This window comes from Octopus bimaculoides, chromosome 5 (assembly GCF_001194135.2).
Source record: "Octopus bimaculoides isolate UCB-OBI-ISO-001 chromosome 5, ASM119413v2, whole genome shotgun sequence".
In the NCBI taxonomy this organism is placed as follows: domain Eukaryota; kingdom Metazoa; phylum Mollusca; class Cephalopoda; order Octopoda; family Octopodidae; genus Octopus; species Octopus bimaculoides.
Genome location: NC_068985.1, coordinates 93,042,341 through 93,067,400, shown reverse-complemented (window position 1 = coordinate 93,067,400; position 25,060 = coordinate 93,042,341). Strand labels below are relative to the sequence as shown.

The 25,060-nt window shown below is 33.1% G+C and overlaps 1 protein-coding gene across 11 annotated transcripts in view; it reads right to left on the bottom strand.

Annotated features, from left to right (window-relative positions):
- The window catches only part of LOC106873723 (nephrin), a 248,522-nt gene that overhangs the window by 67,114 nt on the left and 156,348 nt on the right, over positions 1–25,060 (bottom strand). For all 11 annotated transcript variants that reach the window (XR_008264131.1, XM_052967830.1, XM_014921200.2 and 8 more), the window contains exons 8-14: positions 24,148–24,312; positions 23,630–23,932; positions 21,746–22,021; positions 18,676–18,954; positions 15,315–15,433; positions 3,501–3,681; positions 2,579–2,764 (exon numbers count right to left, since the gene is read on the bottom strand). Coding sequence is in view for 10 of the 11 variants with exons in the window: in XM_052967830.1 (XP_052823790.1) it covers positions 2,579–2,764; positions 3,501–3,681; positions 15,315–15,433; positions 18,676–18,954; positions 21,746–22,021; positions 23,630–23,932; positions 24,148–24,312 (1,509 nt within the window). In the remaining variant the exon portion in view is untranslated. The remainder of the gene's footprint in view (positions 1–2,578; positions 2,765–3,500; positions 3,682–15,314; positions 15,434–18,675; positions 18,955–21,745; positions 22,022–23,629; positions 23,933–24,147; positions 24,313–25,060) is intronic.

Genomic DNA, 25,060 nt, shown 5'->3' with positions numbered 1-25,060 from the left:
TACCTGCAGCTACTTATGAGAGAATCTGTTCTGAAACTAATTGGTGACATCTATAAATCAAAATGCTGAAGCTTAATCAGGTTTTCCAAAGTTTATTATTTTATTAGAGTTGAATAAGGGAAGTAACTCTGATTATCTTGAAATAAACTCAATACCTTGCATTATTTCTTAGAAATTTATGTTCTGGCCAATATCTAATATAATGTGGCAAGAATTCAATTACATTGGGGGACACTGACAATTTTCATTGAATACTAATATGACATAGCTATTAATAAGGAAAACTATAACAATTAACACAAATAGTAGTTTAATTGTGTATTTAGATCTGATAATAAAATATGGCAATTATAATTTGTATAGTTTACACTACCTGAAGGTGTCAAGAAGTGATAACCATACCAATTTCAAATAGATTATAATGTTAAACACTTTTGATGGAATGCATCCAAATGCTTTCATTATTGTTTATGATATTTTGAAGCCTTTTAGATGTGACTATCTTTAGAAGTTAATGATGGCTCAGGATACCAGTTAGGCTTTGGCAAATATTGATCAACTTTCTAGTATAATAAAGCCATCGTCACTTTGGTTTGTCACTTAGAATTCTAGCGGGGAAAAAGAAATCCATAAATATGAAAGTTAAGAAAGTTAAACAGAGTAAAAGAGTAAAAGAGAATAGAAGTAAGAATGTGTATACATGTGTGTTTGTGAATAACTATGTGTTGGTGTGGTTAAGAAGCTTGTTTCCTAACCATGTGATCCTGATTTCAGATCAACTGTATGGCACCTTAGGCAAGCGTCTTCTACTATAGCCACGAGCATATAAAAAAAAGCCTTGTGAGTGTATTTGGTAGACAAACTAGAGAAGAAGCCTGCCATGCCTATGTGTGTATGTATGTATATTTGTGTATTCCCTTCTCTTGACATCAACATGATGGTTGTAAACAAACATCCCGGTCATTCAAGCAGTGTAGTTCATTTCCATTCTTACATAGAAAAGTTGACAGTTGATGATGATGATGATGACAAAGCATACAGGATAACTGTCGCGTAATTTCAGAAACATAACAGGAAAATCATTACAGCTGGATGAACCAAGCAGAAAAATATGTTAAAAAAATGAAGAACAAGCATATCTCTAAGAGAACAAGCCAAAAGGGTAAAAAAAAACAGCATAACAATAACTAGAATTTATTGCTCTTATTTTTGTTTTTGCCACAGACAAAATTTTTAAAAGAAATAAATCTTATATAACAAAATCTATACGTCTGACTTATTCTCATCTGTCTAGCCAATAAGCTTTAAATATTTCCATTATCAAAATAATATTCAATTTATAAGTTTATATACAGATCTATTTATTATCTAGTGATACATATGTTAATATGCAACATCCAGATTGTATTAAATTACAAAACGCTAAACTGAAGTGAAGATGGAACAAACATTAGCTCATTAACAACTATGTTAATTACCCAAACAGAAAACTTCGTATATTATTGAATATCGATAACTTTAATAAAACTTTGGGGAATTTTAAGGCTGAAATTATCATCATCACCATCATCATCATCATTTTACATCCCTTGTTGATGCACTTATCAGTTGGATGAGCTTGCTTACTTAGATGGGTCAAGGGAACCTTGTTTTGCTAGCATTTCATTTTGATTTAGTTTCTATAGCTGGATGCCCAACTTAAACACTAATCTAGGAATAAGGTTGAATATATCATCATCATCATCTTTTAACATCTGCTTTCCATGCTGGCATGAGTAGGACAGCTTTGACAAGGAACTGGTGATCTACAGGGCTGCTTTAAGTGTGAATGTCATATTTGGTGTAGTTTCTATGCCTGGATTCCTTTCTTAATATCAATCACTTAACAGAGTGTACTGGGTTCCTTTTTTCTGATGCCCACTAGTACTACCAATCTACAGAGTGTGCTGATTGTCAGTGTTACATTCTAAGCAGGTGAAAAAAAAAACTAAGTACCTCGCAGTCAAATGATTTGAGAATAGATTCAAAGAAAATAAGTTTTGTAGCTACCTGAAGAATATCGACTGAAGATGACATTTGTATAATTATATTGAATATAAAGAACTTTGATTCACAGAACAAATAATCTTTTCTAGTCTAGGCACAAGGCCTGAAATTTTGTGGGGAGGGGACCAGTCAATTAGATCGACCCCAGTACACAACTGGTGCTTAATTTATCGACCCCGAAAGTTGAACTCAGCGGAATTTGAACTCAAAATGTAAAGAGAGACAAAATACCGCTAAGCATTTTGCCTCGTGTGCTAATGTTTCTTTTCTACTGAAGGCACAAGGCCTGATATTTTTGGAGAGAGGGCCAGTCAATTACATTGACCCCAGTATGCAACTGGTACTTAATTTATCAACCCCGAAAGGACAAAAGGCAAAGTTGACCTCGGCGGAATTTGAACTCAGAATGTGAAGAGAGACAAAATACTGCTAAACATTTTGCCCGGCATGCTACCGTTTCTGCCAGGTCACCGCATTGTTCACAGAACAAATAATGAAATAGTTGTCTTGATACTGTAAAATTTCAACTTACCAGTAAGCAAATAGACATTTGATCCAGGGCCAACATCAACATATTTGTAGTTCGTTGTTCCTTTTGGCCGATAACGAACCCGAAAGGACTGTGTCATGCCTCCATTGAAACCTGGCTGCCAAGTGAGAGTTAGACTGTTGTGTGTGGCATTGACAAACTTTATGTTGTATGGTGGATCAGGTTTACCTAGGAGTTAATAGAAAGAAATGCACAATTTGAAAATGTTGTAATATAATGAGATTATTTTACTGCTATTTAATATATTAACAAAATGAAATCATATCAGTTAAAAATGTACTTTAATTTATTTTTTTTTAATAAATGAACAGAAAAAGTTGAGAGAGAAATCAATTATTCTCTAATAGAAAGACTGTACTGAATTATTGATTAAAATCTTGGCTAGCAGCAACAACATTTTTAGCAGATTATCAAATAATATCAATACAGTAATGTTATTTTAGATAAGGCAATTGGCTATAAATATTAATATTGCTGTTCAGTAGATGCAGTTTTAGTGGCATCTAGCCACCTTGAATTAATGTATATTTATATTGATTATATTGAAGAACCTCGATGGTTAAATTTGCAAAATATGGAATACACTTATGTGCAATGTTAGTATGGGAAGTGAAAGAGAAAAAAGGAGGGGGAAAAAAATTAGAAACAAATTCACACAAGTGGTTATTAAATTTTGATTTAATTAACAAAAGAAATATTTTAAAATTTAAACAATAAAAAAAAAACAACAACCATCGCTAAATGGTGCTACTTCTAAAAGAAATAAAATTTACTAAAGTTAATTTGTTTTACTACCAACAAGATGAAAAATAGAAAAAAAAGTGCAAAAAGCCAACTGGTCCGTTATTTTTGCAAGGAGTGGAAGCACACATCAACAGTGGCAAGAGCAGGCAGTATAACTCACTTGTACCATCCAATAATATCTCTGATTCAGCAGATCCTTCAACATTTTTAGCCTTACACAAATATTTGCCATAGTCTTCTTTTGTAACATTGGAAATTTCAAGTAAACTTGTATAATACACATCCCCATCTTTTGTGCCTTTTATGTTGTATTTATCAGAATTCTTAAGTTCAGCACTTCCCTGTCGGAGAAAAAGAAAATAATAATAATAAATAATAATAATAATAATAATAATAATAAAAAAATATTAGAAAAAAAATATTCAGACAAATACGTAACAAAAACACCAGGACTTACAAGTATATATAACATACAGAAAATTGCACTATTGGGCACTGCACACATCCTACGCAAAACACTTTCAATACAGTAACCATAAAAGCATCACAGCAAACCACAGCTCATACCCAAGGCGCACAGAGCTGCACTCGGTAGTGCAAGGAAAGCATGCTATAAAAATAAAACTACTGAATAATAATAGTAGTAGTAGTAGTATCAGTAAGAATGGTTTCAAATTTTGACATAAGGCCAGGAATTTTGGGGAAGGGTGCAAGTCGATTACATCAATCCCAGTGTGCAGCTGGTACTTAATTTATCAACCCTTGAAAGGATGAAAGGCAAAGTCGACCTCAGTGGAATTTGAACTCAGAGCATAAAGACAGATAAAATGCCACAAAGCATTTGTCCAGCATGCTAATGATTCTGTCAGCTTGACCAATTAATAGAAACAATAACAACAACAGCAATAATAATCGTATTTTCTACTATAAATACAAGGCCTGAAACTTGTTAGGGGAGGGTCTAGCTGATTACATCAACCCCAGTATTTAACAGGCACTTATTCCATTCACCCTGAACGGATGAAAGGCAAAGCTGACTTGAGTGGAATTTGAACTCAGAGTGTAGAGACAGACGAAATGCAGTTAGACATTTTGTTGGACTTGCTGAAGATTCTGCCATTTCACTGCCTTTTATAATACATAATAAATAAATAAATAAAAACTCTGGCAACTTTGTTTAAAAAAAATACCCAATTATATTAATAAAAGGAAATAAATATTCACAGGAGAAATAAAATTTGAAAAAGGTAAGGTAAATTTCAAAGCAACAAAAATACTTTTTTTGTTTTAAATTATTGTTCAAATAAATTTATATTCTGCACCACAAAAAATACAGTGCTGTAATTGGAACAGTAAAAATTAAATATACTTATCCAACATATTTATGGATACATTTCAACAGTTTCTATAATAGCATCTTGTTGTGGCTTTACCATCTTATGTTGAGATCAGACTAACTTTGAGTAAAAGACTAAATTTTTCAATGGTGACATAGTTGTATATTTGTGAAATTTATATAATGTTCCAGTAGAAATAAGAAAATGGGTATTAAAAGTATTTTGTACTTGTAAGTTTTATCAACATGGGTTTAAAAGTGTCCATTATTTAGCACATTTGTCCAGTATTATATTGAACCCCTGTAACTGCTGGTCTCCAAAGGATTCTGGAATCAGGAGCCGGTAGATGTGAAGACAAGACCTAAAGCTTCGATTAGTTTAATGTCTAACCTTTTGTTAAGTATTGTTATTTAGTCTTTGTTAAAAGTATTTATTGTTATTTCTAAATTTTCATCTTTGTGAATTAATTACCTCATAACAAAACTGATCTGGCAATTTTAACAGTGACAGCTGAGATATTGTTATACTTAACGTGGTAAACAAATTTCTCCAATACTGCACAAAAACTGATTCATTAAAAGTCCAAAGGAATGTTTTTTCAAATATAAAGACCAATAAATCAGTATATTATTATTAATTACTATGGCAACACAGATTTACTAAACTACTTTGTGGACATCAGATGATGTTTAGATCTACATCAGCCTTGGCCTATGGCCACCCATTTTTTTTTTTTTACATCAGGAATTCAGTTGTCCAGTGTAACTCTCTTTTTTTTTTTTTATTTAAAATGGCAAGGTGTTGAGATGGAGGCTTTGAAGTTCCTACACTGGCTAAACTTAGGCTAATGTTCACAATGAGAGATGCTTCTTTTCTATAATGTCTTTCAACAGGCTTACTTTTCAGGCAATTCCCAATATAACATATGAGAAAGACAGCAAGAAATATTTTTTGATGTCTGTATTTCCGAGAAATCTAATGGAAAAAAATTCTGATATCAGTATATATGTAAAAGCATGATGCCCCAGGCAGTCAAAGAATATAGTTAAATAATCAAAAACAGCAAGTGAGGAAAAGTTACACTTTGATAAGTTATTACTTTAGCAATAAATTATCTCAGAAACATCTAAACGAGAGCAGCAATATAAAATAAATATCAGTTTGTCCAAAACTGGAGAATTATCTTAAAGAGAAAGTCAACAAAAATTAAGTTAATCAAAGACAGAACCAGCTGTGTTTTCCGAAAGGAATACATAAATCAACACCTTTATTGTAAACAAAAGCTGCCTGAATGCATATGAAAACAAGATGTTGCTTGAGGGATGGCAACAAAAAAGAAATAAAACCCACAACCTACAAAGTTATAAGTTATTACTTTAGCAATAATCTCTCTCAAAGAATAAGTCCTGGGGTCGATTTGCTCGACTAAAGGTGGTGCCCCAGCATGGCCGCAGTCAAATGACTGAAACAAGTAAAAGAGTACAATAAAGATGATATGAACAAAACAATAAAAAATGTTATCCATAATAAACAGTGAGTAAATGGGAAGACTCGGATAAAAGCAATTTCATTTTAATTTTTAGTTAAGCCAAACATACTTAAAATAGTTGACCAAAGAAATGTTTCTTTGGCCCAAATTATACCCATAATCTAGAGTAAAAATCAGTTGTTTTAACGGTACATTATTGTCAAGGAAGGCAAGTGAAACAATTCTGAAATCCAAATTATACAAAAATTGAAAGGAAGCATTAAGTGGGTCAAATCTCTGGCAAATATGCCGACAGTCTCTGACATATTTTAATCTTATTAGTCCTCCTCAGTGAAGTATGAAAGAATATAGATGATGAGTGACAACCATTCATTTATTTGGCAACTTAGACATAATTCCTATCAAGTTGACTAAGAAACTATACTGAATAGATGTAAGTATTATGTATAAACACACACACACACAATTCTGAAATTAACGAAGTTGTTAAGGCATTACTGAAGAATTTTTTATAGTATAAAGGGATACATTGAACTGGCATGACCCATCTGTCCCTGTGATGTAACTGGAAGTGCGTAATTTTTGAGTAAATATAGAGGATGATATTTCATGCTTTCTATATAACCATTAGTTAACAATTGAGAAAAAAAAGTCCAACCAGAAACTGAAAGTAGACTGCAATTTCTGTTTTATGAAGAAATAACATTTTCTCAGAGCTGTTTGTCCCTCTGTATAGAGAAATTTCCAACAAACTATTTTCAATGAAACCATATAGCATAATAAACCAAAGCTAACAAGAACAATATGCCAACTAGATACTAATAAATGCAAGCAAATTATTCAATAACAGGAACTATTAAATGTATTGGACTATTTAATGACAATATAAGAATGAATAAATAGTGAAGTTGAATGTGAAACAATAATAAATTTAAACTTGGTTAAACTCCATTGTAAAATAAAATAAGAGGAGAAAGAAAACTTCTTAGATTAGCATCAACCTCTCTTTCTTATAGCTTGAAGATTTTATATATTACATGGCTGCCTGGTGAATAAGTTTATTTCTCAAACTATGCAGTTTCATGTCAAATCCTACTGCATGGAATTTTTGCTAAGTGTCTGCTACTACAGACCCAAGCCGACAAAAGCCTTTTGGGTGGATTTGGGAGACTGAAAAGTGCCCATGAAACGTGTATGTTCTTGTATGGATGTCATGCTAAACATCATGCAAAGCAGTGTTTCTGATTTTTTGGTGACAACATGTTGGGCCATGAAGAAATAGTAGTATACTTGGAGTTAGTGAGAGAAAAGGCATCCAGCCACAGAAAATCTGCCTCAACAAATTCCATCTGATCTAGACACAAGCATAAAAGAGTAGGTATTAAAATGATGAGGATGACAACGTGTAGACTATATCAACACACTATTGTCATCATCTTACACCTGTTTACTTATGTTGGAATGGATGGAACATGTTATGCATTGAGTAGGTTCCTCTTCAAAGTTAATACCAATCTTGATAATGGATGTTATCTTGAATTAATACATTGAGAAGCTGGAGATTACTCGTACGTAAAAAGTTTTGGCCTGGTTTCCATGGTTGGATTTCTTTGTTAGTACTAAGCAATTTACAGAGAATTCTGGATGCACATTAAAATGGCTGCAGTACTAATTAGGCTGTTCATCAATTTGTTTTTTTAATCTTTTTAATACACATTTCATTATCTTTAAAATCTCAGGGTTTTGATGTTCTTATTGACTAATCATTTCTAACTCTGCTTGGCTCAGAGTTAACTGATGAGAGAAAACATTCAGTTAATGTTTCTAACTATGACCACCCCACCGTATTAACAGAATTCCAGTTGTAGTAAATTACAACTGGATTTATAGTTGGTAGCATACATAATATTCAGACAAATACAGAAGTCAAAATATCTCTATGGAAATATATATACATTGAATCAAGATATTGAGCTTGATTCTAATATGTTCATAATACAATGACAAACAACCTTTGAAAATTAGTTTGAATAGTTTAGAAATATTTAGGAAGTAAATGAAATCTATTTCTGAGATTCGTTTTTGTCTTAATTACTATAAATTCTTTACATGGATTTCCTGCATTCAAACTATGTTTGGAAGTGAAGGAGACGTTTAATATACTTTCATAAGATATTCACATTTACAAATATACGTAAACAATGATGTTATTAATGACCAAATTAATGATCAAATTAAACAATGATACTATTAAACACAGTAATAATAGAGGAAAATTTAGAAATGCTGGTTTTTCTATTGCCATGTCATGCAAGCATAACAATAGAAGAGAAAACATGAAGTTTTAATTCTTTGAAAGGATACTTTGTTTAATGAATCCAAAATAGAAGAAAACTAACACTGGATAACCATCACAAGTAAAACACTATCAATAAACTATTGATTTGCAATGGTGGTGCCCTATTTTCCACTTTATTTATCACCAACATAAGGTTTTATCATGTAGGCCATAAGTGAAATGGTCTATAAACACATACGAAGACCAGTATTTCCAAGAGCCTATGTTTGGGTAAGTGGATAGATAAATAGATAGAATAAAGATTATTTGCTTAAACCATGCCAATGCTTATTTGTTTTAAAAGAAGTTTATTGCAGTTATTAATTAGAGAATGAAAATCAAAAACTAGGAAATATTGGTTAAAATATGCAAAATGAAATTGAAATTGAAAATAGGTCACTAATATTTAAAACAGAAGTTGAACCAAGAGAGGGGAAGTTATTTTCCAATGCAAACACAACCTAATTTCCTAAAACAAACAGTAATATCTTCAATTTCTTTTTTTCTTACTTAATTCATTACTCTAATGACTGTAATTTATGAAAAGTTCTTTCCACCAGCTGTTTATGTCTAATACATGAACTGAAAGAAATTGTTATTGACTGCAATATCTAGCATTTTAATCAACTTTTACTGTGTCAAGAATGTACTCTAAAATTAATATAATGACATAAAATTTTCTAATTGTATACTTTATGCAGACAATTCAAATATTTATATACATTAATATAAGCTAATTTTTCGGAAATAAAAGAAAAACATATACACTATTATACTGATGGAAATAAACAGGTTTTTAATATAACAAATTTTCGTGAAACAATATGAGAGAGATGGAATCTTCTATACTTTGTCCTGTTAAATATCTTTTATTGTTTTCTGCAACCTACGAGCACCGAGTGGTTAGAATTATTTCTGTTAGTCATCTGTTTTCAGTATTTTTGAAATTGCTATAATTTGCCTGTACGCAAGAGCAGCATTGAGTGAACAACATGATAAGATTAGTAGAAAGTGTTACTCCTTTTGATCCCTTAGCACCTATTAATCTGTTCAAGATCAATTTCCTTTAGAAATAGTGAAAAATAATGTGGATGTTCTTGCTTATCTCTCAAATAGGAAAGACTGCTGCAGCAAGGTGTTCTTAAATTTCCAATCTGAGTCAAAAGTAGATTAGAACCGAAATGGTACTACTTGGATCCATTTCTAGAAGCAGCATTTAAATTTGAGAGAATATTCTCGAAGCTTTAACAATGTTTTTCTGTCTCTGTATGGCATGAGGTGGAAATGGGTGTCATACAGTATCATACCATTCCATTTGATCCTTTGTTATCTTGCTCCCTTACCATTTCTCATCTTGTGTCTCCCTCTGTTGTGGATATCTTTCTTTTACAGAATGACTCTCTTTTATCCAATATCCATCAGCAGCATCTTATGTCTATTTGAACGCATTTGCCTCACCTGAATACATTAACCGATACCTTTACAGTCAATCTATGTGTGCTCTATCATCCACGCAGGTTAACATAAAACATCAAACAGATGAGTGATGCTCACTTCTAGCTTCTACAAATCTCTTACATTTAAGGCCCATGTTTCACTACTTTGCAATCTACCCTTTGTACTGCAAGATTAATAGCTTCTTGCCACACAAACAACAGCTCACTTATCTTTTTTGCATCCATGTGTTACACTGGCTTCTATGCTTTCATTACACCAGCATCCACCACCTTTTACATCACCTAAATAACAGAAACTGTTAACTTCATTGAATGAAACTGACCAGTCAATGGCTATCATTGCAATGCTTTTATAACTATCTTGCCACTTTCATTTGTTCCATACATGATTCTTCACCCAGTTTTCCTACTCTTTGCCTTTAGTAAGACTGAGCTATACCACTTTACCCTAGCTCTTGGTTTCTACAGCACTGAGCTTTACCAAGTTCTTCAACATTTTTTGTTTCCATGGCACTAACCTCTTCCCCTGGTATAAATTTTATTGATTCTCTGTTTTGTTAAAATTCAGGAGAAGTGTATCAGAAATGTTTAGACTTACAGATAATTTAAAAATTTTATGCTCATTTATTTGATTTAATGGAAGGGGAAATATTAATTTGTTTAATTAATTTAAAAAGAGATAAAACATAAAATGCATAGTATCAAAGTTATTTCAGGGTTGTAGTTTAAACACAGGAAAAAAAAAAACCCTTGTTCCTTTACTTTTTGAACAAACACCATTATGGGGAGTGGTGGAGAAAAGAAAGTAATTTGCTAGTATGAAAAGTGTATGGCCCACCTACACGACACTGAAATGAGTTTGTAGTATTTTAAGTATAAGTTGTATTCAGTTACTAGAGGAAATAGTCAAATCGATGACATTAAACCAATTAACAAATGGAGTTCATTTTTTTCTTTTTTTGAACAAATTAGATTTGACACACCCTTATAATATGCTAAAAAGACTAATTTAGAAACAGATTAATATTTACAAACGCTTGGTGATAAAAAAACATTAAGGTAAAATTTCCATTAACCTGATATTGAGTAAGGAGCCTAAAATATAGGTATGACAATGTAATTAGAGTAATCAATTTCTGCTAATAGGGAAAATGATTATAAATAAATTGAAGTGTGCATTAACTTTCTAATACTTTCATTTACAAATTTATTCTAATGTTGGAAGAGTGGAAAATTTCCAACTTTCATTGCATTGTACTTTAATTATTTGATAATTTTACTTTGTTACTTAAATTTCATGGATTCTTTAAAGTTAAGAACTAAAAATCTTTAAATTAAAAACATATGTGTATGTAATGCCATAACATTCTGAGAATGAACTTCAATTCCTCAAAAGCTTTCCAAAATTAAAAGAAATAAAATGAACGAGATAACTTGAGTGGTAAAAGAAAATCACGGTTCTCAAGTAGCTTGTCTCAAGTGATTTTTCTATATTTATCTATCTGGTAAACTTCCTAATGAAATCCCCCCCACCCCCCACCCCACCAAAAAGGAATGTAAAGTGAAATAAGAAATGGTTTCTTATTGTTTCCTCAAGTTATTGCGACAAGGTAAAGCACAGTTTATAAATCATATGCTAGGGTAATACACAAAACAATGTAGTATGCCTTTGGCAAACACATTACGCATGTCAACAATGTTATTAGATGCAAACTTGCTCTAATTCATGATAATATGGAGATGCAAAACAGCATAGTTGTAATAACATGGATCTAAAATTGTACAGCATTACATTGGAATAGGGAAACCTACCAAACCTATAACAATATGGAGAAAAAATATCAAAAGGAAAAAAACAAACCCTCCAACAACATTCACTTACTGGTTGCTGATAGCTACTGATTAGACAGCATAAAACAACTTATACACACACATCTCGAATTGACAGAATTCCTATGAACATTTTTTTTCAAAGTAATTTTTGTAACAAAAAAACAAACAAACAACTTGACTTTTTGCTTGAGGAGAAACAAAATATAAATTGAAGACAATAAATTCTGAAACACAACCCATAAAGTTTGCTGTGTTCAAAGTTTAAATTAGACTAAAAGAATGTTTTCTTTATTGCATTCCATGAGTAATATTGTATAATAATAAATTTCCTGTCATCGGTTTGCTTAAAAATTTTAAAAACACTGAAATAGTATAATACCTTTTTCAGTTATGAGAAAATGTTTTGAAACTTAGCATTATTGAAATTAAAAATTGCATGGAAGAGTCCAACCCATGCCAGCAGGGAGAGCTGACATTAAGTGATGTTGGGATTAAGCAAATATCACAGGCAACAATTTTGAAATAATCCAAGATGGAAAGTAATGGTTAGTCATTAGTACAGTGATAAATTTGGTGAACAGACAGGTGTTCACCAAGGTTCAGTTTTCAGTCCTCTCCAATTCATCATGGCCCTCTAGGTTATAACAGAGGAATTTAAGATTGGCTACCCACAGGAACTGGTGGCACTCCATCGGTTATGACGACAAGAGTTCCAATTGATCTGATCAACGGAACAGCCTGCTTATGAAATTAACGTGCAAGTGGCTGAGCACTCCACAGACACGTGTATCCTTAACGTAGTTCTTGGGGATATTCAGTGTGACACAGTGTGACAAGGCTGACCCCTTTGAATTACAGACACAACAGAAACAGGAAGTAAGAGTGAGAGAACGTTATGATGGAAGAGTACAGCAGGGTTCACCACCATCCCCTGCCGGAGCCTCGTGGAGCTTTAGGTGTTTTCGCTCAATAAACATTCACAATGCCCGGTCTGGGAATCGAAACCGCGATCCTATGACTGCGAGTCTGCTGCCTTAACCACTGGGCCATTGCGTCTCCACTCACATGTGCATGTACATGTATAAACATACAGTAGACTAAATCCAATCTACTCAATCCACTCACAAGGCTCAGTGTGAGGTGATAGGAGACTTGTCCAAGGTACCATGCAATGGAACTGACCCTAAACCAAACAAACTCCTCAACCATACAGCCACATTTATGCTTACCTTTCAATCTTGTAAGTAAAGTGAAATGGATGCATGCACGTGTGGGTATGTTCTATGAACCACTTACGAGTTAATGCTGATGTTTGAATCCCCCACCACTCCACTCTCAACTGGAGTCATGCTACCAAAAGTTTTGACAATATATTTGAGAGAGAATCTCACATTTAATGTATTATTTCTGTCTCTTCAATTCTTCTCGGTAACATTATTTAGGCGGACAGTATTGACACAAGGAGGTTAACCATAGTGTAGCTAATTTTGATTTTACTTGAATTCTCTTTGTGTCTGATTTATTTGAAGCTGATAGAATAAGTAGCAGTAATATACTGAGATTAATTCAAATAAGAAACAATCATACACGAAAGTGGCTTTATTCCTAGTTTAGGAGATCATTGTGGTTTATCATAACAATAGCAATATAAAGCACTTCTAATAGCTTTAAATATGAAAGGGTTAAAACTGATTCTAAATGCAGTTCCTCTGGCACTTTTAGATAAATTATTTGCTCTTCATTCTTGATTAAAAAAAAAGAGAGAAAGAAAAAGAGAGAAAACAAAAACAAAAAAAAAGAACGAAAGGCAATCAGCCAACTTACAAAATTGAACTTCTATACATTGTTGGATTAAGGTTATTGAGATGATTATAGTACTTAAAGTCCCTTAAGGCTACATTTATCATTCATTGCTCTGCTTTCAGATCATTTGTCATTTAAATTGCTGTAGCTAAATATCCTGAAACTACATGCAGGAATGCTTATTAGAAGTGTTTTTCACATTATGTTATTATTAGTACCATATACTTGTTTTTCTTTTAATTTCACAAATTTATAATTTACAGAGGGTTTTCTTTTTCTTGTTGATGTTAAAGTATCTTCTTTGAACTCCATTTCAATAGACCTGTGGCACAGAGGTAAACAAGTCAACAGTTAATAGCAGCAAGAAGAGCTTTTTTCTTGCATGACTGGGCAGAACAGATAAATTATTTTGTGAAGTTAATGCTTTCTGTAAACAGATATGTGTTTCAGAAAAGCCTGAATGTATGATGCTCCGAAGAAAGAAGATAAGATATACAGAATATATGTATATATATGTAGATTATATATATGTAGATTATATATATGTAGATTAATAAAGTACACCAGAGTTGACGGACAGATACTGCAAGCAATTTTTTTTTTTCTGGATTAAGGAATTCAAAGAAAAGCAGCGATTTTAATAAAATAATAAAAAAAAAGCAAAGCTCAGTTATCAGTTTAAGGGTGGAGCAAATCAAAGATAGTAGTTTAACCCCAGGTCAACTCTGGTCAATGAGGCCTATGATCAAAGATGTTTTAGTAGTAATTATGCAGCATGTCTTTTTTTTGTAGGGGGTTGGTTTCTTTTTAAAGAAATAATGAATAATATGAGGCAAGTTTGGCAACGAGTTCTAGCAGACTGAAAACTATTTAGCTAGTCACTTGTTGGTTGAGGTGGGAAGAGTTTGTAACGAATGTAAGTTCGTTAATTACCTAGGTAGCTTTCTTTACAAAACATACAGAAAAAAAAAAGCATCAAGGACTATTTATATACAGGTTGTATTAATTTTTAGTAAGCAACGATTAAGAGGGGGTATCAAAGAAAGATCCCCAGCAGCAATTATTCCCATTTTCTGACAGAATTCCTTTTCATTTTGATTTATTTCTTATTGAATGACGAGTCTGTGCAAACGAGGGAGTTAACTTTTAAGTAGGTTAGATATCAAATTAAGATTATGGAAGTTTGTCTTAAGAACCAGAATGAAGAGAACTGGAGGTGCTGGATAAATAGGTTAACACACAAGTCTGAAAAATATTATAGAAGCCAAAATTCAATACTGAGAATTGATATATACAAAAAGAGGAACAAATAAGGCAAAAATCCATTCAGTACTAAATGGCAAACATATTTCATCATCATCATCATCGTTTAACGTCCGCTTTCCATGCTGGCATCGGTTGGAAGTTTGACTGAGGACTGGTGAACCAGACGGCTGCACCAGGCTCCAATCTGATCTGGCAGAGTTTCTACAGCTGGATGCCCTTCCTAATGATAACCACAGTACGAGGGCCAGTCAGGCGGTACTGGCAATGGCCATGCTCAAATGGTCTTATTTACATGCCACCTGCACAGGAGCCAGTCCAGCGGCACTGCCAACAATCTCGCTCGAATATTTTTCACGTGCCACACTGGCACAAGTGCCATATATATTTCCACGCTGAAAGAAAATGATGAAATTAACTCATTTGCTGCTCATTAAATAGTTAAAAGTATTACCTTTGACCAGGAAAACGTTATAAGAGGGGCTCCATCTGCTTTACAGATCAAAGTTGCTGTTCCTCCTTTTTCACTTGCTGCTTTTGCATATTGCCGTGATTGGTCGATTTGTGGTGGATCTATTCAAAAGAGGCAGAAGCAAGCAATGAATATAATACCAATTCTTCATATGGAAATATAAGTCTGAAGTACCTCATTAGCTTTAATTCTTTAAATCAAGACTAAGGTTAAAATATTCTTGTTGGATCTTTGAGTGGCTCTTTTGGCGGGTTTTGACAGTCAGTGGGCAGAAAGGAAGTTATCTTCAGATGGAAGATCTGGTTTGAATGCAACCAATTGAGTGAACTTTATTAAAAGGTACCCAAAGGTTAGGCAGTAGTCTTAAAACAGATGTCGGATTAAGTCTGCCATGCAATATTGAGGTTCAAATCACTCCTGCCTGAGCAGCCCTATAATCAAAGCTGTTCTAATCACGATTACCTCGTCTTTTCCATTATTTACATTATTTACATTTGACGGATATTTGTCCTCATCTTGTTTGTTGTTAACGCAACGTTTCGGTTGATATACCCTCTGGTTAACAACAAACAAGATGAGGACAAATATCTGTCAAATGTAAATAATGTAAATAATATACATAATTCTTCATCTCTTAAATATAGAACTATCTCATCTTTATTGCACACAATGTGTATCTAGAACTACATTATCCACTCTGTCTTTCTCTTTTAAAATGGTAGGGTGACATTTAAGAGAATTTTGGATGCTATTTCTTATTTCTTTATTGCCCACAAGGGGCTAAACATAGAGGAGACAAACAAGGACAGACAAAGGGATTAAGTCGATTACAACGACCCCAGTGCATAACTGGTACTTAATTTATCGACCCCCGAAAGGATAAAAGGCAAAGTCGACCTCAGCGGAATTTGAACTCAGAATGTAACGGCAGACGAAATACCGCTAAGCATTTCGCCTGGCGCGTTAACGTTTCTGCCGGCTCGCCACCTTTGGATGCTATTTCTATCAGGTCAAATGACTGCAGAAATGTTCCCTCATTAGATTGTTATATCTTGACAGAAGACCCTATTGAGGATCAAATTCAAAAATCCTAATTTACATGACCAATGCTCAACCACTGGACTATGGAGACAACGACTGTATTCTTACTTTATTAACATGTAAAGTACCTTATAGTGTGTACAAAATGTCATCTTATGTGTTGTGGTCAGTCCTGATTGAGCAGACCTCTTATAAAAAGCAGTCCAGCATCCCGTTTTGTTTTTTCATCCTGTTTAACATCCCGTTTTGTTTTTTCCATTTTTGTTATGCTATCTAGCACCTTTGGATGATCTCTGCTCAACCGCTACATGACGGCTACTCAACTGTCAGTCCACTGTCAGTCCACCCCTACAATGGTCAGACTACCTTTATTTGCATGTCTTGGTCGATCCTACTACTTCACTTGGGGCGTCGACACAGCATTTTTTTAAGACAATAATGGTTTGATTAGAGTTTGGCTGCTATTTCTTGCAAGTTAAGTGACCGTGCAGAGGCTTTTTTGTTGGCTTGTACTTTCATTATATTGCAACTATTAGTAGGTGTAAACTGTAACTAGCCATGACTATCTCCCACCTTCAGAATTGTGCACAATAATCAGTTTTATATATAGAATCTAACTCAGTGATTTTCAATGAAGTTGCTTCTAAATATACAAAACTAGTTTCTACAGATGTCACTCCATTCTTCTGAATTAAAATACAGTAAAAAAGAAATGTATATAAAATATGCAAGAAACAAAAATGTACAAAAAAAAACAAAAACAAAAAAAATCACTGGATGTATTACAGGATTAGCTTATAATGAACAAACAAACATTTGATGAAAATAGAAAAATATCTATCATCAAATGTGGCTATGGAAAAAAATATATTTCACTAATTTGACATGAATGATAAATATGTGACTGTTATTGTTAATAACTTTATCCAAAAGAAAGAATACATTTCATTGTAAGTCAAAAATGTTTAGTCAAAAACAATGTACGTTACCTATAATACTACTTATAGGTAATACACATTTTATTATCATTTTTCCATCTTTTGTTCTTAAATCTTATTCTTGATATCAAAATGCTTTTCCTTTCAAAGCTAAAAACAATGTATTAGATATGAATAATATATTTTCCCCCCAAAAAATTCCATATATATTCAATACTCATAAATTTATGCATTCAATACGAGATTCAATACAAAATCATATGCTTATATTTTTGCGGTGAATAATTAACCACAACAGTATTGATCAAATTATTAGCGCCAGCTTTTGTGTTTATATCAACACCAATTTTCCAACAATATATTCTGCTTTGTCTTATATACTACTCAACTATGATCTGCTCTGCAGATACTCAGCAACTGCTCCTTTAGGAGAGATTTGGCAGTGATATTCAAACCTTAGATATTCTTTAAGGATCTTCTCAACTGAAACCAGCAATAATTTTGCCCCCTGTATCTACCAACTGTTATCAATAGCCTTAATCAAATGATTAATTTCAGCAAATAATTCATAACATCTTTCATTAAAAAAATTCAACAAGCAATATTCCTTCTATCCATATTTTATCTTTTATCAAAATATTATTTCATCTATGTCCATTGTAGCAGAATGCAGACAAAATTCATTCGGTAGATTAAGATAAACTGTTTCAAATGTTAAGTTGACTTGTGAATAGTTTATTGAATGGAAACTGTGTGAGTGTCTTTTTGACAATGATGGATATATTTGCTGTTAATAATTAACTATCTTTTTCTAATGCATTAATATTAGATTAGGCATTATTATTTGATATAGATAAATTTCATCATCAGCGCTGCATGGAAGTACATTGGAATGGAATGGAAATTTAAAATGTATTGTTTTTCATTGTCTAAGACTGGGAAAAATCTATTGTCTTGCAATCACCATAACAAAAACCAACGTCAGTGTCGAAAATATTCACAAATTTCTACAACAAACAGTTGTTTATTTTCATAACTCTTTCTCTTACCACCCACGTCTCTATAACATTGCTTATATAAAATGAAACACATGAGAGTGATACAACCTTCCAATCTATCTAGGGTGAGCAGTACTCACCGAATATATATTAATTTCAACTGTGGAAACATGTCTAACCCATACTAGCATAGAAAGCAAATGTAAAACAATGGTGATGATATACAGAATGTAATCGAAGTCCAATTTGATATTCAGAGTGATTGAGTTTTCTCTCATTCATCAAAAATATCATTTTTATCATTGAATACAGCATAACTAACTTTTGATGCTATTACAGATGCTTATACGAAGCAGAAATACTTACACTTAACTATGAGTTGAGCTACTCGAGTGACTACCTTGCCGTATCCATTATATGCCGAACACGTGAAAGTTCCAGCATCAGTTCGTGACAATTCGTAGACAGTTAAAGAGGAGCTGCCTTTATCGTAAGTCTGCCGAGTTCTTGACATATCATAGCTGTCTCTTGTCCATCCAACCATATTGTCACTCATTGGGTTTGCTTCAGCTATACACTCCAAGTAAGCAATGCCTCCTTCATCTTCAATGACAGGAGTTGAAATGTGTGTAATGTTAGCAGCATCTGTAATAAAAGGAAACGAAATTTAAAACTAAGATGAAAATATTTTAGTAAACTGCAATGAAAAGACTGCAAAGTCAATTTCCAAATCACTGGAACAGTACGTATGATATTGGGAATGTTCCATTGATCTTATTGGATAATGAGTTCAAATACTTTACACATAAGTAGATAAGACATGGATGGCATATTGCCAAGATGAAAAGAGGGAAATCAAATGTATTGTGATTATCATTGATGAAAAATGTATAGAGACTGTGAATCAGATCAAACATTTTTATGGCCCATATTGTTTCAGAGATTATAACAGCAGTGATATAAACTAGTTGATGGACAGCAAAAATATCTGGTTTCATTTTTGTATGCCGGGTAGTAAAACAGCTAGAACTAAATGGAAATTACTTCATCATTAATGAAGAACAATGCTGCAGTAATTAGGTAATATTATTTCTTTAAGACTAGTTCAAAAGTTGGTTTTTAAGAATATCATTCATAAGAGTTTTATACAAAAAGCAACTAAGTACATTTCAAAATGCAACAATTAGCCTGCAACATTTGTTTGTATTGAATGAAAGCAAAACAGGGATGATGTTGATAATATTCTCTGAAATGCTGAGATTAACTCTAACTTGAAAAGAGAAAACAAAACAGATAACTATTTTAAAATAAATTTCCCTATGGAATAATTTTCAAAGATTTCCAGAAGCTTTTGTAAACTACAGATATCAGAAGACTAGATTTCAATCCACTGATAACACTAAACATCAACAGGTACAGAGATGAAATAAATAGATAAATACAATCACAGATGCTAAGCTTTGACATTATTTGAAAAAGAAAACTACAATCTTGATAATCATACAAACAATAAATGCTAAACTTTTACATTCCCAAGTTAAGCTTTGAAGTTTTGAGTCATAGTTATATTACATTAGGACTGACATCCAAAATAAGCACAATAATAACAATAATAATAATGATAATAATAATAATAACATCCAGAATACTACTACTTTCTTCTTTTACACAGAATATATAGTTAGTTTATTAGTGAAATATTTATGGAACTTCTGGAATTAGAGCAGTTTCCATTGGCTCCCTGCCATACATTCACAAATTGCATTGGAATCCTCAGAAGAATAACACACAAAAACAAACAAAAAAAACAGCATTTTTTTTTTAAAAAGGATTAAAACTTTAATTCCTCTTTCTCTCTCAGAGTCTTGAAAGTTTCACAAATCAAAACCTAAAATCAAGATTAAACATTAAAACTAGAGAGAGAGAGAGGAAGGGAAAAAAGAAAAATAAGTGAATAGAAAGCTCTAAGGCCAACATGGAAGACTGACTAAAGGGGATGTATATGGAGAGAGAGTGAGAGAAAATATAAGCAGACACCCAACAAATGAACATTGAGAATTAGCAACATTGGGCTCCAGAAGGTTGAATAACAAGGGTAATACTCTCCAAAAGCCATTTAATATTATTAAAAATGTTCCACACAACACACCCAGCAGGACAAACTAGTGTAGGTTGTATTATACTTTTACAATCCTTCTTTAGTGAACCACACTGGATCATAGTATTAATCCTTAACTTTTCATTCCATTGTGGTGGGCATCAAACTATGTTTACACCTGGATATTTTGTAGATGCAACCAGGGCTCTGTGATTAAGAAGCTCATTTCACTGTTACGTTAGACCTTCTCAATGGACACCTTGAGCAAGTGTCTTCCATCATAGATTTGACTCAACAAAAGTCTTGTGAAGGAAATCAAAGTCACATGCTTATGAAAATTAAATGACACATGAAATTTAAATGGCACATGATTTGATTCTATTGTGTGCCACCAAGAGCAAATGACTTCCAACAAAGCATTAGGTCAATACAAGCCATTGGAGTGAAATTAGGGGAGATGGAAATTATGAGGAAATCTATTAAACCATAACTGTTTTTGGACAGTCGATCAAATGTTTCATCTAAATCAAAATCAGTTTCACACCTTGCAAAGGTCATGAGTGCAAACTGTCCACCTCTGACTAAGAAACAAAAATGTCTACTTTTTTTTAAAATAGACATATAGGTGCAAGTGTGGCAAGAAGTTTGCTTCCCGATCACATGGTTCTAGGTTCAATCTTACAGTGGGGCGATTTGGGCAAGTGTCTTCTACTATAGCCACATGTTGACCAAAACCTTGTGAGTGTATTTGGTAGATGAAACTGAAAGAAGCCCATCATATGTGTGTGTGTCTTTGTGACTGTGTTTGTCTCCCTTCACCACTCGACAACCGGTGTTGGTAAACTTAGCAGTTCATCAAAAGAGACTATTAGAATATGTAACAGGCTTAAAAAAAGTGGTAATGGGGTTGAGTTGTTTGACTAAAATTCTTCAAGGTGGTGCCCCAGCATGGCCACAGTCTAATAACTGAAACAAGTAAATGATAGAAAATGAACTTAAACAACAAATAAAACCAGAGTCCCAGGAAATAAGAGATGGCCAGCACTGGTGAAATACCATCGATGTTTTTAAGTTTGTATTCTATTGGGAGATGTGAGTTGTGATATTCTGAGCAAAAATTCTTCTTTGAAGAGCGAAGTTTTGAAGTGCTGAGATAGCAGTAATGGTAAAGAGCTCAAAAACTTATTTCTTTGGACAAACAAACATACAGTTAGATGAAGTTAGTAATCTAACACAATAAGTAAAGCAGATACAGAGCACACATCAAAAAAATAATAAAAACAACCTATTTATCATGATTTCATAAAGGGTATTAAAATAAAAACCACCAATACTTACAGAGTATATCAACTGTGAAGTTTAAAAATGTGGCACCTTCTTTATTAACTGCTTTTATTTGATAATCACCACTATCTTTCTGCTTAACTTTGGTTAAATTCAAGAGACCATCATCATCAAGAAGGAAATTCCGAGGTAATTTCAACACACGGCCGTCTCGCCATAAGCTGTACCTCACTTTCTCCGGATTCGCTCTTACACTAAAATTCACAGATTTCCATTCATCTTCTAAGATGCTGATTTTGTGGGGTATCAGTGTATTGAAGACTGGTTTAACTAAAACAGAAAATCAAAATATTCATTTATTAATAAACACGGTTGTATTTATTTCAAAACATTAATAATTTGATAATGTTAAATATTTGACTATTAAAAAGTAAATTTTTTTCTATCATATTTATTTCTACATTAACAAAGCATTTCATACAGAGCTTTGATAAAAATCAAAATTATTTCATAGCTATCTATGTATCATACATAATGTAGTTACACAGTTGATAGGCCAGTTACAGCAGTATTTGTCCTGAAATGACATCTTTTATGGATATGCTGCGTTAATAGCACACTATCAAGAAGAGATGAAAATTCATCACAGCAGCATTGGAATTGGTATCTGAAACACTATCACACACAGACACACACACATATATAAAGGAAGGGGTTGTGTTCATAGCATTTGGAAACCAAGATCTGTGAGATCAAATACTTGATGCTTCATCTTCAGTAACATGTAATCCATGGGGAGGAAAGGAATTGCAAAAGGTCAACATTCTGGAGCAGAAAGACTACAGTGGTCAGTGGAAATTCTAAGACGATGGTCATAATAAGGGTGGTGCAAGAAAGGGTGGTGAGAGGGCCTGAGAGGAGGTAGCATAACATCAGCCAGTTCTGAGCAGTGGAGGCCACAGTATTAAGTTGTAGAGGAAACATATTTCTGGGTCAACAGTTACAGTATCTCGATGAGCAATTTCCTGATATCCAATCAGTCAGACTTTTTGATGCAGTCAAGGGTATCTGTTATACATAGAAGAAGCACCAGATCTCACTTGAAGTTTGTAGAGTATTTAGTAACTGTTAGGAAGCTGAAATGATTTCTGGCACTGAAGAAGAAGGCCAGTCTCTATGATGTACTCTTCACTATATTGAGAATGAAAGATTGCTGGGAGAGATCTTTACTGAGGTAAGACCTAATATTTGGAGATGTTTTGTGGTGTGAACTTGTATTTTATTCATGTTTAGGATAGAGTAGAGTATGAAACAGTTTCCTTGATACATGTAGTGAAATGCTATTAAACTGAGAGGAACTGTTGCTCATATATTTTTTCAGACTTTTAACCACTAAGTATGAGAAAATATAACCTCGATTTTAAGAAATAGTACCTCATACTTCATTTTTTTTTACAGGTCATAAGTTTTCAGATTTAAAAAATTGTAAAATAGTCATTACAAAGTTGAACATATGTATATTGTAAGACTTGTTTTGTTATAGCTGAATATTTTGTCTTATCCTACCTGGTCAGTTGTAAATATAAAGTGGACCCTGTTTGTGAGGCAGAAAGACAGTTACATAACAGTTACATAACACAACAGCCATAACAGAGACTTGGGTATTCATTATTACATTAAGGTTTGTTTTGTCACATAAATTCAGTGATTAATTTAACAAACCTGAAGAAGAGTAGCAAAATTCAAACTTTATCAAAATTATCTGGTTAGCAGGTCTTGGAAAGATTGCTAATGCCATAAGCACAATCCCTTCCTCCAGACCAATCAAATAGATAAAACGATAAAATTAAACAACAAAAAAATTGCATAATCCAGTATCAAAAAAAAAAAAATGAACAATAGAATGAGCCCAACTTGATAAGGGATTCTTTAACTTACATAATATATCCAGAGTAATTCCGTCATTAACAGCTTTATCTACTGCATGATTGATAGCTCGGCATCCATAAACAGCCATATGGTCATCAGGTGTAGGAATAATTTCCAAAATATTTATGGTTATTTTCCCACCATTGCTGCCATTCATCAGAGCAAGATTGTTGCCTTGCAACCTTTGACTATTATGTAACCAGATAATTTCAGCTTCAGGGTTACTAGAAGAGCATTCACAAGTAAGGGTATACTTTTGTCCAGCTCTGGCTTGATCTGGTTTGGTTGTAATGTTCACCGACACTGGTGGAACTTGAAAAAGAAAAAAAGAAAAAAAAAGAAAGAAAAAATTGTAATTTGAGAGCACAATAAGAGACAATTGTAATTATGGTTTTTCTTATTAGCATATTAGCAGTGAATATTTGAATTACCTTTCATTATAGACATGAAGAAATTGTGAGAAAATGCAATGGTTATGAAATATTAAAAAGAAAAAACATGTTGCTTTTGTAAGCAATCTTACTCACAGAAGACTTTTAGCCGTATTTGTGTCTGTAAAGGTCTGACAGTTGCATTATTTGTAGCTTTGCAAACATAGATGGCGCCATTATCTTCAGGCTTGATAATTATATTCAAGTCAGCAGAAGCAATGTTACCAATTATCTTGTAATCAGAATCTAAACGACGACCTCCTAAGAAAAAAAGAAAAGAAAAAAAAAAGACAAGCATAAAATAAATCATCGCATTGAGGAAAAGTAACAAATATAGTGAGAGTATTTATAAGGAGAATTCTAATTAAACATCAATATTTGAATTACATCACCTAAAAACACTCAGTTGAATGACTAAAATGATTCATAACAATAGAAAAACATTAATCACAGAGTGCAATAAAACTACTCCAAGACCATTCACATCCATGAGTAATTTCAATACTCATTGATGTCATACAGAAAGAAAATACAGTTCGCTAGAACAGAGCTTTCTTTCTCATTTAATAGAACTTGCAAGTTAATCTATGTAAAAGTTTCTTCTTTGAGATTAAAACTGAAGAAAATAAAAAATATATTTACTTGTGTATTCAAAGACAAAACACCTTTATTTCTTAATGCTAACTTAGAACTATCCTATAGATTATAAAGCTGTGTCATTTTGGAATGTTGGACCAATTAGCAACTCTGGCTTAGTAAGATCTTTAAAAAAATGTATCATCATCATCATCATCATCGTTTAACGTCCGCTTTCCATGCTAGCATGGGTTGGACGATTTGACTGAGGACTGGTGAAACCGGATGGCAACACCAGGCTCCAGTCTGATTTGGCAGAGTTTCTACAGCTGGATGCCCTTCCTAACGCCAACCACTCAGAGAGTGTAGTGGGTGCTTTTACGTGTCACCCGCACGAAAACGGCCACGCTCGAAATGGTGTCTTTTATGTGCC